The sequence below is a fragment of the Homalodisca vitripennis genome, chromosome 5 (genome assembly GCF_021130785.1).
Source record: "Homalodisca vitripennis isolate AUS2020 chromosome 5, UT_GWSS_2.1, whole genome shotgun sequence".
In the NCBI taxonomy this organism is placed as follows: domain Eukaryota; kingdom Metazoa; phylum Arthropoda; class Insecta; order Hemiptera; family Cicadellidae; genus Homalodisca; species Homalodisca vitripennis.
This window is the reverse complement of record NC_060211.1, coordinates 34,080,247-34,096,730: the sequence shown is the minus strand read 5'-3', so window position 1 is coordinate 34,096,730 and position 16,484 is coordinate 34,080,247. Positions and strand designations below refer to the sequence as shown.

At 36.4% G+C, this 16,484-nt stretch overlaps 1 protein-coding gene across 1 annotated transcript; it reads left to right on the top strand.

Annotated features, from left to right (window-relative positions):
• The first annotated feature begins 14,938 nt into the window (after positions 1 to 14,938).
• On the top strand, positions 14,939 to 15,358 carry LOC124363412 (vegetative cell wall protein gp1-like). The gene has a single exon (XM_046818662.1). The coding sequence runs from the start codon at positions 14,939 to 14,941 to the stop codon at positions 15,356 to 15,358; it is 420 nt and encodes a 139-aa protein (XP_046674618.1).
• Positions 15,359 to 16,484: the final 1,126 nt, after the last annotated feature.

The following is a 16,484-nucleotide window of genomic DNA, read 5'->3' as shown; positions in this document are numbered from 1 at the left end:
CTGATATCGATTATTTTGGCATATTTTATTGATTGTCAGTTTGTTAGAGCTGTTCGATTTTGAAGCTGGTTGACTCTCTTGAAATCGAGTATACCGTTTATCTGTTGTTTGTTTGATTGGATGCTGAAATGGCGTCGCGGAAAAATCGCATTCTGTTTTCTGTTAGTTTTATTAACTTTGTGAAAAACATACTTAATGAAAGTGAAAATCAAAGGATTGGTGACGATATTTTGAGTGAAAGGATGAATAAATTCTGAAAATTATGTGACAAGGCTTAAACTTTAAACATGGGAGTGTACGAGGCAAGCAAATTAAGCTCATAATTTAATTTCTATTAGTATAAATCCAATTGTTATAAATAAATTGAAATTGTAAAGGTTCCGTTTTAAATTTGGATGGATAAATTGCTCATGTTGGTGGTGCCAAATAAAAAGATTCCCAATACTGTATGTTGCAAAATAAATGCATTATGGTCCAGAGTTTGTTTCATTATTATATTGAAGTTTAATATATAGGTCTTTAGCTCAGAATATGTGAATCACTATTTGCTGAAAATTAACACATCAGTATATCCCTTAAACTGCCTGAACTTCTTGATATTGACAGAATTCAAGAAATAAACATGGCACAAATTTAAATTATTAAATTTCTTTTACTATAAAATTCTAATTTAATTTGCCCTTGATTGGGCTTAATTGTTTTTGCAAATTTCATTTCATATTAAAACGTTTTTCTAAATGTTACACTTTATTGTATAACATTCTTCAAATAATCTTTATTAACTCAGTTTCTATATGATCTGACATATTTATCATATGATCTTACACCCAGGAGCGGCGTTAGGGTAGGGTGCGGTTGGGCGACCGCCCAGGGGCGCTGGATGATGAAAAGGGGTGCCGCAGGCCGTATGTAATTAAATTGCAGTTAGGGGGCGCTGAAGAAATCTCTCCCAGTACGCTAGTAGTGCTAAAAACCGGCACTGCTTACACCCAATACTTATCACTCACCTGTTAGAGATTTGGATATATTTCCACATTCAATCTTATTGGTGGATCCTAATCACAATGATAAGAACTTTTATATTACACGCAATCATCACTTGGTGGGGGGGGGGGGGGGTGGGGGGGGGGGGGGGTGGGGGGGGGGGGGGGTGGGGGGGGGGGGGGGTGGGGGGGGGGGGGGGTGGGGGGGGGGGGGGGTGCTGTAGAGTAACATGGTTCTAATCATCACAATTTGGTTCAAAAACTCTCCTTTCAACAGAACCGGGGAAAGAAATGTCTTGGCACTGTAGGAAATTGTTTAGGGGTATCTTTTTGGGAACACAGCGGTATCGGAATTTTACCAATAGTCAATGTAAAATGATTCTTTCAATTTTAGAAAAACGCATCTAAAAGACAGTAGACATTGTGAATCAACAGTTTTGCTCCATTTAATTTTCTCATCCTTTCCTAACCAAATTAATCATTAGCAAAAGAAGGCCGTGCCCATTTTGTGTTTTCATTGTGAACCATATTTCATACCATCCATCATTTGAAACCACTTACGCAGGATTTGCAGCTTTCCCTAATAAATCTTCATAATGTGACAAAGGGATTTTTTCATGCATTCCCTAAAACCTAATAACATACTGCAATCAAATTTTAGCGACAGTGGTAATTTCAGTTAAGTTGTTTTCAGACCATCGTAAATCATTTTGTGGAGTTCTCAAGTAAAGAAACAAGTGCCTAGATTGTTGCACTGTCCTAGCAGTACAATTACAATAAAAAAATTAATTTTCCAAACAAGTCGCCTCACAAATGTCTGTATATTTAAAATTTTAGTCCTATATTTTGTTTTCTATATATGCAATCATTTTTCCAAGTCTTCCTCCACAAGACATAACACTCCAAGCCAACAATTAACTTCATAGTTAAGTCGCTCTTGTTTTCCAAGCTCTTAAATTGGGCAATATAACTTAACAAACCCACATGCTTCAAAAGTCAAAATTCTCTTTATTTAACAATTTTCGTAGATAACTGTATTGCGACACATACTCAGTGTTAAAGTTAATATACTTTAGGATTTAGCAGGTCTTGATTGTCTAAGGATAGTTCATGTTTCATGTAGAAATATCTTGCACACTTCGTGTTTATTGGTAGTACGGCCTTTGGTCACCAGCCATCTGTTCAGTGCCCTCTCTTCAGGTTTCTTCCCACTGAGTCTTTATCTCAGTTGGCAGCAGGTTGAGTAAAGCCGTGCTCCCTGTATGACGGCTTCCTCCCATAACAGTGAAAGATTTGTGTGCTGCAGGATTAATTTGGTCCAGCAGATTAAGTGTAAAAAAAGGTCCATGAGGCCCTAACTTTGGCCTGTTAGAATAAACAATTTTTTCATGTCAGATTTTGTAACAGGTTTACATGCTGTTCCCCGAGGATTCATCCATGTCGCAAACATAATCACTTCCTGGATGTAAGGGCCACAACTGTCCAAGATGCGAAGATCCTTCATAACACATCACGACAAGCTGTCCTTTGGGTCCCCTAGGCGGCTAAAGTTTCTTATTAAACTTTCTTCCGGATCAGGAAAGTCTCTGTAGGTTAGTGACTGTATGCCTCCCCATGATAGCAATGTCTGTAGCCTCAGATTAACCCAAAAAGGCATAATAATTGTCTTTGCAGGTTTAAATCACTGATGTGTGTGAATTCTTTTAATGACAAAGAAGGCCCTGGTTGTTTACGTTTCTTGCAAAGGTCGTTCAAACCATGCCTGAGCTCCAATGAAAATTGTTTGTCAATTGTAACTCCAAGAAATTTTTGCCTTGGGTTCATGTCAACTTCTGGAAGAGCTGCCAAAATTTCATCTCGTCTTCTAACCAAATGGCAAGTTGTTTGGTATGGTCCATATTGACTACTAGGTCGTTGGAGTGGCAGTACAGTCGTGCTGATATATGAATCAATTGCTAGTTCTTCTGTAAGTTTCCCAGGAGACAAAAGAGTCCGTATCCGTCCATACATATAGCAGTAAGGTATTTAAAGATATGCATTCATTGTAAATAAAATAACATACAGGGCCTAAGACTGATCTCTTGTGTGCAACGCCTTGGCTTACATGTAGCGGTTTTGGGAATCTGATGTTTATGTATTGTTTCCTTTGTTATGATAGCTGATCTCCACCACTTGGTACGTTCTTCCAAATAGCTTTTAAAAACCACCTGTAAACAGAGTCACTAATGACCCAGACAATGCAAAACTTATTGCTGAATTCAAGCATTTATGCCAGTTACAAACTTTCCAGCTGATCCAAAAAATGAATTCTCCAGCTCAGCAATTGTATTTGTTGTGGATCAGCCTTTCACAACCCATGTTAACAATTAGTTGTCAATCTTTTGTTTTGAGGGAATTCCCATTCATCTCTTTATGTACGACTTTTTTCTAATTACATTGGAGAAAGTTAGATTAGTGAAATATGTCTGATAGTTGCAAAGGGGTACCGTTTTGGCAGTTTACTTATAGGGGTTAGGATATAATTTTTGCAATTTTCAATACGGATGGAAAGGGTCCCATGAATAGTGACTTATGTTTATGATGGCTTGAACCAGGTGGGGGGGGGAGTGTAAGGCTTCCCACTGCAATGTTTTAAGTAACATGATGATACTTCATCAAGCACTCTGAGGTTTTTTGGATTCATGCTTTTAATCATAGCTTATACTTCTTCTGTAGTGGTAGTTGTTAATTGAGTGAGCCCAGCAATTTCACTACATGGTTGTGAGTTGGAGGGGCCTTGAAGGTGGGGGGTTAGATCCCCCCCCCTTCTCTTTTTAGGAGCTGACTATTGGTGAAACTAACTTTGCTGTGCAACTTGGAGGATGAAGAATTCATTGAACTTTTCATGATTTCATTTGATTAGTTGTTCCTCTCCATTTATCTTTCATTTTTCCAGCTGTTCTTGACCCGCTTGATCTGTAACTCTTTCCCTTTCACTGTTCAAACTATTTGCCCAGATGTGGCTTTGATTTATCTCAGCGCTGTTTATACAGTTTAGTATATGCCTGGCTTTTAAAGCATTTTTAGTCTAAGGTCCTAGTTTTTTCTTAGCAAGGGCTGTCTCTGGTTTTATAGCAGGTCATTTCCTTGTGGTCTGGTACTTTCTAAGGGCATTGAAGATAATTTCTTTCAGTCATAAGGACTTACACGAGTGCTTTATAGTTAAAAATTATGGGAAATTCCTCTTATTTCCTGGTTTTCTTTTTAGGGCAAACTGCATCCAAATTATATTAAACCAGAGTATTTTAAGAAGGCATTGATCGTCTTCAGCAATTAACAGCTACTAAATACTACCAATCCAGTCCGCCATTGTGCAATAAAATCTTTAAGAGGTTTGAGATTTATCCTTTGTTATTTGTTGTATACAGGGTTAGAGGTTTCTTGTTTTCCTGAGTCTTCAAGGAGATGATTTTACTCAGGATGTGCTGTGTGGGTCTAACCAAGGGTCTGCATTGTATTACTGGTGCCCAATTTGATTTTGGGATGCAGGTGAGGTTTATGCATAATACATTCTAGTGTGTAGGAGGTGGGAGATTGTAATTGATATCTGGTTTGTTGGTTTAGAGGCACATCTCCATCATTTTATTGGCTGCTGGCCAGTAATTTCTTCAAGTATTTCTGGATTTTCATTTATTTAGCACTAAGCTGTTTACATTTATATCACCCATGATGATTGTTGGGTGGTTTTTCAGCCTTAGTTTTCCTTCAAGTGATATTAGGAAAAGAATTCAAGGCTTCGTTCAGCTTTTCTCGTGGAGATCTAATATATGCCCAATGACGTAGAAGGTGTTGTTTTCCGACCACGTATTCTGAGCATTTGCCACATCACCTACTAGTGTCCTTGCAAATGATGGATATCTCCAGTGGCTCTTTTGTGTTGTAGTGAGTCCATTCACATAATATGGCAACCCCCCTCTTTTCTGGTTTTCTTTTTCTGCAAAAAGTGTGCTTTGAGGAATATTTCTGGGAAGTTTTTAGTATTCTCTAAGAGTTCAGGACTTCAGACCATGCTTCACACAAGGGATGACTGTCGTTTAATATCTTGAAGTAGATGAGATAGTCATGTCTACTTTGTTTCCTTACCCTTCTTGCATATTTTGATGTATAATTAGCAGTTCCCTTTTTTTAAATGATTTCTTTTGCTACGTGGGGGGTACAAGTTCTCTCTCTCCTTTTCTGTGGCTGTCAAATCAATAAAAAAGATGGAGAAGAGTTTGTCATTGGGAGTGGGTTTATTACATATTTTAGCTTTAAATTGCCTCAATTTTTTGTTTTAAAATTCTTCTATGGTTTCTTTTGGCTCTATTGGGTTGCAGAGCAGAGGTGGGCCTTTCTTTCAAGGACGGTGTCTCTTTATGTCAGGTCAAGGGGTTATTTATCAACAAATTTTGGGTTTGTTTGGTTTTTTGTAATTAGCTTAAGCGGTGTCCCAAAGGGCCTGTGTAGACTATTAAACAAGGGATGGGCGTGGTTTTTTATTTGGCTTGGGCAGCAAATTTTTGTACCTTGAAGTGAGGCACTCATGTGTTCAAATTTTGATTATGTTGAATTTTTCTCAGTACTATGGACGTTGGAGCTTTTGTTATAACAAGTTTTTTAGTAGTGTGATTTTGGGGTATCTTGAGGTTGTCTGTGTTGGAGTTTATTTGCAGTTTGAGTGCTTTGTGTTCTTGAAGAATGGGGTTTTTCGTGAAACATTGGGACTGGGGGTTTTAAGCTGGTCATTAAGGCGTACAAGTTTGTCTCCAATTTGTCTGGGTGCTTAAGGCGTAAGTTCTATAACGTATTTTTTATTTATTGCCAATTTTAAATCACAGTTTTCCTCGTGAAATGAAATCCATTTTAATTTTCGGTCCTACATATGTGCTTGATAAATCCCACACAGCTGCTTTCCAATATAGATCATCATAATGGTCCCATTACCTGAATTTTTCCTATTATTAAATATTTTTTTGTAAATGGTCAATTTGTCTTCTATTGCTCATAAATTGTACTTTTAAACGTTCCCTTTTCTTATTAGGAATAAATTGCGTACAGTTCAGCTAACAGTTAAGAAATTTTAGTTCATCCAATCAAATTAGTTTGGAACTTAAAAACTTTTAAAAGACGATTTATTATCGGCAGTATTATTAGTGTGGGTTTGATTATTAAATTGTATTATTGTCTAATCGTGGATATAATTATCCATAATCAATTTACTGATTGATTGGTAATTTTGGGGGAAATAGAAGGAACTGTATTGCCGCTCTTTAGCTTGTAGTACTTTGGTGCAAACTTTAATGTCACTCATCATTTTAGCACCATTATTGGCAAACCTTCCCTCACAACCACCTATAATATAGGAAAAAACGAAGTATTTAGACTCAAGAGAAAGATAATGTTTGTCCTGGTGGGTAAAATATATATTCTTATTTAAGGCTTCATATTTTCCATTACACGTACAACACTAGCAATTAACAACACTATGCTTGTTTTTCAGTTTCCCAATGTAGAGTCCATACGGGATTTATAGGGAATTTAATCATATCTCTACTCACATCTGGCCTGTAGAGTAATAAGTGATCCTGATAAAATAATTGTATTTGCCCAATAAACACCACCACTGTAACATAGGTCCATCAAGATATAAAACCACTAAATAACGCACCTTTAACATAACATTAATAAATAACGAATTTTTTTTAAAATAACTAAAACCCTAGTACATTAATAAACAAATAGTTAAGAACTAAGTAGTGATTTTCGCATTTTTACATTATTTTCCTGGTGAATTTGGACAAAAATGCATCAAAAGTAATGTTCAGTTGAAGCAATATGTATCTTTAATAGTTTTATTTGAAATCCCTTTATTTAGAAACCTGCCTCTTTTGCTAAAATAGTTTTCAATTTATTACTAGCCATGTCTTAAATTAAAAAATAACCACATATGGGAAAAAAAATACAAAAATTTGGTCCAAGATGTTACAGGCAAATTATGAGAAGATTGAATTATATTTTGGTTTGTTTTCTTGCTCAGATAAATACCTGAGAAAGTTGGTGGAGAGTTTTATGTACAACCTGCAATAATACCAAAGGTGTTAGATTCAATAGCTGGAGTGACAAAAATAATTATTTGAGTATCTTTTAAAGTTGCTGCAGCTTCACCCTGGGACTGTGAAAATTTTTATGTGATTGGAATTGAACAATACATGTGGACAAATAATAAAACCCGCGTGTTCAAATCTATTACGAATTTTTTGTTTGATGTACAATAAAGCACTTTTTCATTTCATTAATACTAGTCTTTGCAAAAGTCAATCACTAAAAGTGCAAGGAACTCTTCAAACGCAGCCCATTCCGCTGCCATCATGATTGCTTACCTTGTGACCACTGAGTGGTAAGACCTCCTGCACACTTCACTGTTCCTCTTCGCAATACCCCTGTAACAGTCAGAAGGAAAGTATCTTAAGACAACTAAGTCCATGCCTTGCGATATGCAGAAGTTAAACTAGTTTGAATCATTAAAAGAAGGCATATCTAAAAAACAATAGTTTTGTACATATCTCATAAAAGTCTAATTACCTTTCTTTTTATTGTGGCTGTTTATGGGGGTTTTTTATAAGGGGGTTGTTTGGGATTTTTGGAAAGTTTTGAAGGATTGGGTGTTATTAAATGGGGGGGTGTTGGAAATATTTTATTGTTGGAGTGGTATGTGATTGTTGAGAGGTATTAATTGTGGTTATTAAATGGTGTAGTAATTGTTTATGTATTTGGTGTGGTGGTAAAATTTGTTTGTGTGTTTGTTGTAGGATATGTGGGTTGAAGTTTATTGTTATGTTTATTTTGGGTTAAATGGGTGGTGGGGAGATTTGGGGGTTGGTGTTGAATGGTTGTTATGGTGTGTAAGAGAAGTATGGGGGGGTTGTAATGGTATTGGGTTGGGTTTGATTTGGTTAGGTGGATTTTGTTGTAAGGTTTTTGGGTTTTTAGGGTTTTTTGTTATTGTAGTTTTAGGTAGGGGGAGGGGTGTAGTTGTTGATATTGTGGTGGGGGGGGTTTTGGTATTGTTTTGGATAGAGGAATTGTGGGAGATTGTAGGGGAGAAGGAGAGTGGGTAAGAAAAGGAGATGGGGGGGAATTATGATAGGGGGGTTGTGTGTGGTGGGTGGAGATTATGTTGGGAATGTAAGGATGGGGTTTTTTTGGGTGATGGTGGGTTTATTTGTGTGGATAGGGTGAGTTGGTTGGTTTTGTGTTGGTGTTTGTAATGTTAGGGGGGGGGGAGGGGGGGGTTTGATTTGGATAGTTGGTTTGGGGGTGAGGTTGGGTGGTTTGGGTTGGGGTTGGTATTGGGGGGGTTGGTGTTGGTTTTGGTGGTGGTGAAAGTGTGGATTGGGTGGGGGGGTTGGGGTTTTGTGGGGTGGGAGAGGTGTTTTGTTTTGGAGGTTTGTGGGGGGTTGTTAATAATTGTTTTGGGGTTTGTGTTTGTGTGGATTTGGGGAGTTTATTGGGGTGTGTGTGGGGGGGTTATGGAAGGGGGTATAGTAGTGAATTATGAATTGTTGGAGTAGAGAAAAAGTTAGATTTGGGGTTAGTAGGTAAAGAATAAATGGGGATGATATGAAAAGTGGAGGAGAATATATAACTCAAATAAAGAAACCCTACCCTAAAGCGCAGCTCATGGTTGTAAGATCAGTTTTCATTTATTATAAAACTGATTAATAAAGATTATTGTGAAGAATGTGTAGACATAATGTGTAAAAATTTAGAAAAAAATTTTTTAGATATAAATGAAATTTGCAAAAAATCTTAAGCCCTTTCATGAATAGGTATAGAGATAATTTCACATTATAGAATATCAAGAAATTTAATATTTAAATATGTCCATGTTTATTTCTTGAATTATGTCAATATAAAAGGTATAGTTCAAGCAGTGTAAGAATATAAGGATGTGTGAATTTAAGATTTGTTGATTGCACATTAGAGGACTAAAGACCTATATATGATTTAAACTTCCATATTATAATAAAACTAAACGTGTTCATGTGACAACTTGGTTATAGGCAGTTTAGTTCTGGATGTCAGGAGTTGTGTGTGTCCCGTACCCATTTACTCTCATTTTTCAGCGTGTTCTTTGCATGATCGTAATCTTACGTTCTCAGGGCACAGTTCCCATGGCTTTTTGTTGGATTCTCTCGCTGGTATACAGTTAGATTTGGCCTGCTTTTTATTGACATTTTCGTCTAAGTCAGTATTTTTTTCCTTTAGCAAGCTTTCTCTGTTTTTATTTGCAGACATTCTGTTGTACTGGAACGATTCGAAGCTTTTTGTAAGATAGAGTTTCTGTCCCAGTATAAGAGCTTCACAGAGTCTTTATAGTAAAATTATGAGATTCCTCTTATTTCGTGGTTTTTCCTTTTAGGAGGCATAAAACTGCAATCCATGTATATTACCAGAGTATTAAGAAGGCATTTTGTTCTCTTCACATTATCACTATAAAAGTAAGCACCAATACCAGTCGCTCTCATTGTATATAAGATACATTAAAGAGGAGTTAAGGATATACACTTTTGTTTTTTTGAGATGGATAAGTTAAAGGGTTCATGCTTGTCTTCGTCATGAGATTTTTTGACAGCATTGGTGATGGTGGTTCTGTACTAGTCAGATTTAGTACTGGGATTAGATTTTGGATGGGCATAGTTTGAGCAATTACAGTCTATGGAGGACGAGTGGTAAAGTGTGCTGGATTGTGGTAAGGCTAAAGCTCATCATTTATGCTACTGGCCAGTATTTCTTCAAGTTTCGTGTATTCATATATTTTGCACTCAGCTGTGATACATTCTAAGGATCACCCATGATTATTGTTGGATGGTTGTCCACCCCTTTATTTTCTTCAATGATATTATAGAGAATAATGTCTAAGCTCGTTCAGCTTTTGCCTCTTGGGAACTATATATCCAATGACGTAAAGGTTTGTTTTCGCCCACTATTCGGAGCAATGAGCCACCACACATTACGATGTTTCCGTTCATTGAGTGATATCTCTCGCTGTGCTCTTTTTTTGTTGTAGTGATCTTTCACATAGTATGGCGAACCCCCGCCTGTTATCTGATTGAGGTACGGCAAAAGTGTTGTGCTTTGAGAGTATTTTGGAGAGTTTTGCTTGTCTACTTTAGTCCAACTTCAACCATGCTCTCGCACAAAGTCTGCGTCAGTGAATAATCTGAAAGTATAGTGAGAGTAAGTCTTATGATCTTTGTTTTCTTACAACCGCGATGCATATTTTGAGATGTATTAATTAAGGCATTGCCTTATTAATAATCTTTGCATACTGGGGCAAGTGCTCTCCTTTCTGTGCCTGTCAATCATATAAAAAAATGATAAAAAATTGTCATGAGTGGGTTTACTTACATATTAGGCTTTAAATATGCTCCGCTGTTTTCTTTTTGTAAAATTCTTCATAATTTTTCATTTGTTTTCTCTAGTTTTGGTTGCAGAGCTAAGGTGGCCTATCTTCTTCAAGAATAAGGAAGTGGTCTCTATTATGCATGGTAGAAGGTTATTCTTCAATCAGTTTTTGGTTTGTGGTTTTTTGGCTATGAGGCTGTAAGTTGTCCAAATCGGAGCTAGTTACAAGGATGGTGTGGTTTTTATTTGGGGCTGGCACAATATTTTGTACCTTGAAGTAGCAAGCTCAATGTGTTTCATAGTTAAATTGATGTTGAATTTGCTCTTCGAACTAAGAGAAGAGTGAGCTTTTGCGTATAAAGGAAGTTTTTAGAGTGGATTTGAGGGTATATTGATGCTCTGGGGGGGTGGGGGGTAGTTATGCTGTTTGATGCCTTTGTTGCGTGAAAGAAAGGAGTTTTCGGAAACAGTGCTGGAGTGAGTTAATCCTGGTTCAGTTAATCTACAAGTGTGTGTCTCCAATTTGTCTTGTAGCTTAAGGCGTATAAAGTCTATAACTTTTTTATATTAGTGCCATATTATCACAGTATTTTATCTTATATTGAAAAGTTGTTAATATTCGGGTACTATTCAAGTACTATAGGCGTAAATCCAGCAAAGCTGCGGTCACAATATGAGATTCATATGTTGACCTGTAACATAAGTTTCTATTACTTTAAAGGTGTGGGGAAATGGTACTAAAGTATCTTCTATGCGCCAGAAATTACTTTTGTACACGTTCACTTTTTCTTATTAGAGAATAATGTGCGTTACAGTGCACGAACATGTGAGTAATAGTTTGTTCTGCCAATCAATTAGTTTGTAATCGTAATAAACTTTGTACTAAATAGAGAAATGTGTTGGCATATAGAGGTTGTGTGGTATTTTTTTTTGATACATTTATTAATTATCTAGAATCAATTAACTGTTATTGATTGGTGGTATGTTTAGTATATATTATCTGCGTGTGGGCAGAGATTACTGGTGAGTCTGTGTGGTGCCATACTTTATGAAGCTGCCTCAGTTTATGGCACCTTGAGTTGCACAGTGACCCTCACAACCACCTATAAGAGACTAAACGTAGTATTAAGACTCAGAAGAAAATAATTTTGTCTGTGTAAGATATAAATTCTTATTTAAGAGCTTCAATATTGTTGCCTTACGACTACAGCTATCAAACAATTATCAACACATATCTTGTTTTCAGTCCAATTGAGATCATATACGGATTATGAATAATCCATATCTCACTCACAGAGGCCTTAAGTTAGTGATCAATGTATAATAATATAGCCCAATATAACAACCAACTCTTAACAATCCATCTAGATTATTAAATATCACTAAATAAAAACTTTAACATAACATTATAAAAATAAACAATTTTTTATTAAAATAACTAAAACCATAGTAACGTTATAACATACAATATTAAAACGAGAGAGTAGTTTTTTCGGCATTTTAATTAGTTTCCTGGTTTTGGGTCATAATTCGCATTAAGTATTTTACATGTTGAACAGATTTCTTTAATGATTTTTTTGAAACCCTTTAATATTAAAACCGGCATCTGCTGGCTGTATTTATTTCAATTATACTAGCCATTCTTAAATAAAAACACTTTTGAAAATACAAGATAATGGTCTAGACTTTTCAGCAGTTTATTGAGAAATTTGAATAGATATTTTGTGTTGTTTTCGGATCCAGGAAATAAATACCTGAGAAAAGTTGGTAGAGTTTTGACAACCTCATAATACCAAAGGTAAGTATTCACATCTGCGGATACAAAAATGAATTATTTGGTATCTGTTAAATTGCTGCCATCTTTTTCACTGTGTGCTGGAAATTTTATGTCTGATTGAATTATAACATACAAGGGAAAAAATATTAAAAACACGTTATCATAGATCTAGTAACAGATTTTTTTTTTTGATATGTACCCAATAAAAAATTGGTCATTGCTTTAATACTAGTTGCAAAATGTCAATCGAATAAATGTGACAAGGAAATTCGCAATAACGCACCCATACACTGCACTCTCCGATCATGATTGTTGAGCTGGTACTTCGTGGTGACCACTGATTGGTAGACCTCGCTCCAAACTTCTACTGTCCGCTTCTCAATAACCCTGTAAGACACAAGCAAAAAGGTTTTGAAGAACAACTAAGTTCCTGCATCGATATGCTAAGTTAAACTAATTTACATTGATTAGAAAGCAATCTAAAAAACATATTTTGTACAATTCTCAGTATAGTACTAAGTACTATGTATATTTATTGTCATTTTATAATTGAATAGATACAACTTGGTAAATGGGCAAAAAAGGCTAATTTATGCAATTTAGTATAATCAATCCGCCGATGTTGGAGATGAGATTCAGCCCGCAAAACTAAATTAATGTCGAGGTAGTATTGCTGAAAACTATTATCAAGACAATTTGGTAATACAACACGGCGATAGTCTACAAGAGATTAAAATTCGAAAATTTGTATTTCATTAAATTTTTAAATTTACTCACATTTTATGACGAATCGAATAAACATGTAAAACAAAATTGAACCATGTGGTGCGCAAAATTGGAGTCGTATCCAGTAGATAACATGATAACTAAGCCTCGTCGCTACCATGTAGATGATCGCATATAAAATATTTTAAATTCAATTTAAACGTATGGCATAATTATATACCCGAATTGATTGAAGAACGTTAAAATAGAAACAAATAACAAAACTCATTGAGAGTGTTGAGTTTTTTTAGAGTAATATATTCACAATTTAGTTTGGGTGTAATAATTACAATAAAGTGGCTACGCTTCCACTATTGGTCCTAGTACTTTTGCTCCGCTCATTGGATGACCCACCCGTTTCGTCCTTTGCAAACAGCACTTTGGAATGAGTAGGATGGTATATCTCAACATATATGCAACCTGTGCAATTTGTATAATTAGTTGTCATTATGTAAATCAAGGTTAGGTTGTCTACTTGAACGGTAATAATGAAAAAGGAATTAGGTAAATACAGAAGTCTTTTGTTGTAAAACACTTTCAAGAATGTATAGTTAGCTTAATGGGAGTAGAAAATGGAAGTTTGGTAAATAACAAGTGGTTTAATGTAATAAATAAAGTGTAGTGAATTTTGTTGCTCCTGAGATTTTCAATACTATTTTGAAGCAATGAATTGATTATTGGCAGTATAATAAAAGTTATATCAGTGGTAGGATTTAAGCATCCACCATAGATTAGTGTGGAAATTAAATATAATTCATTTTGTCTAACAAGAGAGTGATAGGTATGTGAGTGAACATGGACGTTTTAAGACACTACGTACCCATATGTGGAGTCGGGCGCACACCCTTCACGAGACAAGTGTGTAACTACATACTAGCAATGGGCGGCGAACCCCCTATCATCCAGCGCCCCTGGCGTTAATCCCCATACCGCACCCTACCCTAACAGCTGCTAACCTTGTGTAAGAACATATGTCGAGATATTAAAAAGCTGAGTTAATAAAGAATTATTTTGAGAGAATTTTATTACAAATAAAGTGTAACATTAGAAAAACGTTTATGTAATATGAATGATGAAATATTTGCAAAAAACAGTAAGCCCAATCAGTGCATAATTAAATTAGTAAATTTCATATGAAAGAAAATTTAAAAGAATTAAAATTGAATCCATTTTATTTCGCTGATATTCTCGAATACAATGAATTCGAAAGTCATTTTTAAGAATATACTGATGTGAGGTTAGAGTTTCTGCAAAGAGTTATTCACATAGATCGACTAAAGAGCCTATAGAATTAAACTTCAAATATAAATAATGAAACATACCTGGTACCTTAATGCAATTTATTTTTGCAACATATTGGAGATCATTTTATTTTGGGAAACCAGCCAACATAAGCAATTATCCCTTCCTAATTATACAATCGAACGCTTTACATTCTCTGATTTATTATCAACATAATTGGATTTATACTAATAGAAATTAAATTACCTGAGGCTTAATTTTGCTTAGCCTGCTACCCTCCCGATGTTGTAAAGGTTTGCAGCCTGTGTCTAACATAAATTTTCTGAATCTATTCATCCTTTCAATCAAAATATCGCGAACCATTCCTTTGATTGCACTTGTCAGTTAATGTGTTTTGGTCACAAATTTATAAAACTAACTAAAACCAAATGACATTTTTCCAGCGAACCGCCAGTGCAGCATCCTATCAAACAAACAGTCAATAAAGCTTTTTAGCACGATTTCAGATAGTCAACCACTTCCTAAAATCGAGACAGCTCACGCACAAAGCGATCAAGACATTCCAATTAGATATATTCAATGAGAGAAATATAGTCAAGGAATAAGTTTTTATTACTACAAAGATAATGAAGCTTAGCTTGATCAACCAGGTGCCGTGTGTTAGACATTCAACAACCCCCCACTTCACACCCGACCACCGCTTGTAGTATCCAATTCCTCCAATACCTCCTACCTCTCCACTTACATGCCATATCCTACCCTATCCCCCCCCTACCAACTTCCCACTCGTCAACCCAATAACCACCCAACCCCCTCCCACCACAACCCACACACCCTTTCCCCCCAAACCAACAACCCACCCCATCCACACCCCACCCCCCCCGCACCTATCAACCCCCCTCACCACCCAACCCCTACCTCCCTCACCCAGCCCCAATATTTTCACCCCATCCAATTACCCAAATCATCCTATACCCCCCTCTCCACATACTCTACCCCCCAAACCCACACCCCTCAAATCCCCCCACCACCCCCTCCCCACTCCGCCAACCCAATCAACAAACACGTACCGAACCTATCACCCAAATCCCCAACAACTCCCCTCCACCACAACACAAACCACTACTCCTCCTCATCAAATCCCTCTCTTTTCAATCTACAATAAGAATCTACTTACATATACTTAAACACCTGAGAAATACACATACTTCTCAAACTAGCCAATCCGCAAGTAGCCCAATGAGATACCGATGTGTACTCCACCATGGCCAGACGAGAAGCCACATATCCACGGACACACCAGAACACATATGGTGAGAATTTCAACAAATACAATGAGGTAATGTGCATATACAGATTACGCAACACCAAGTACTCACACAAAGCAAGTTAACGTGTGACTCAACTATGTATGTACCTGACTCTACAGGCATTACATTGTACGACACGTACAAAACGAATATGTACAAAATACAAATTGTATTATCCGTCCATTTTATAAAAGAAGTGTGATACAGGCCATTCAATTAGGGATAAATTGAATTTTTACACCACTATTCAACCTATTTAAAAACCGTGAGATAGATCTCGACTTTGTATTTGTAGACAACACCACAGCCATACAGATTTTGATACGTATAACTATTGGTGATTAACTTGGAAATAGTATGAGTTAGCCAACACGAAATAGATTAACATAACAAATGAGAGGGAGCACATTTGAATAGTGATATGGGGAGAGGATTGGACAGCAAACTGATATCTTGAAGGTGGCAGATTTCAAGCAGTACCAAGGGTACGCATACCCGCTAGCTTTAGGGCAAAATTTGAGCAAGAAGGCGACCAACGCCATCCGGCTAGCAAAAGGGTACCGCAACGGGACTCGTCCCAAAATGGTCGCACCAACAGCTGCCAGCGCGGGACCAGTCCCTACATGGGGCTACAACAACACTAAAAAAAAAAGCGACACGCAGCACCTGTCATTAGTAATTATGCTAATATTAACTGATGATGAGGAATTATGTGATTGGTAGCCAATGGGTTATAGAGTAAAATGTATTTTTTCCTCCGGATTAAACATCAGCTTCAGAAATAAACAGAAAGGAAGATAAATATTTATTTTATTTTAATATAGTTCCAAACAATAACTGACATTATATACACTCTATCCTAATCTAATAATATCTCAGAATTATTATACAAAAATACAAATTTAAGTACAAGCATGTATCCTGCCAAATACTAACTTGAGAAGCTAAGGTACAAAGCGTTGATACTGCTTTGTACCTCTC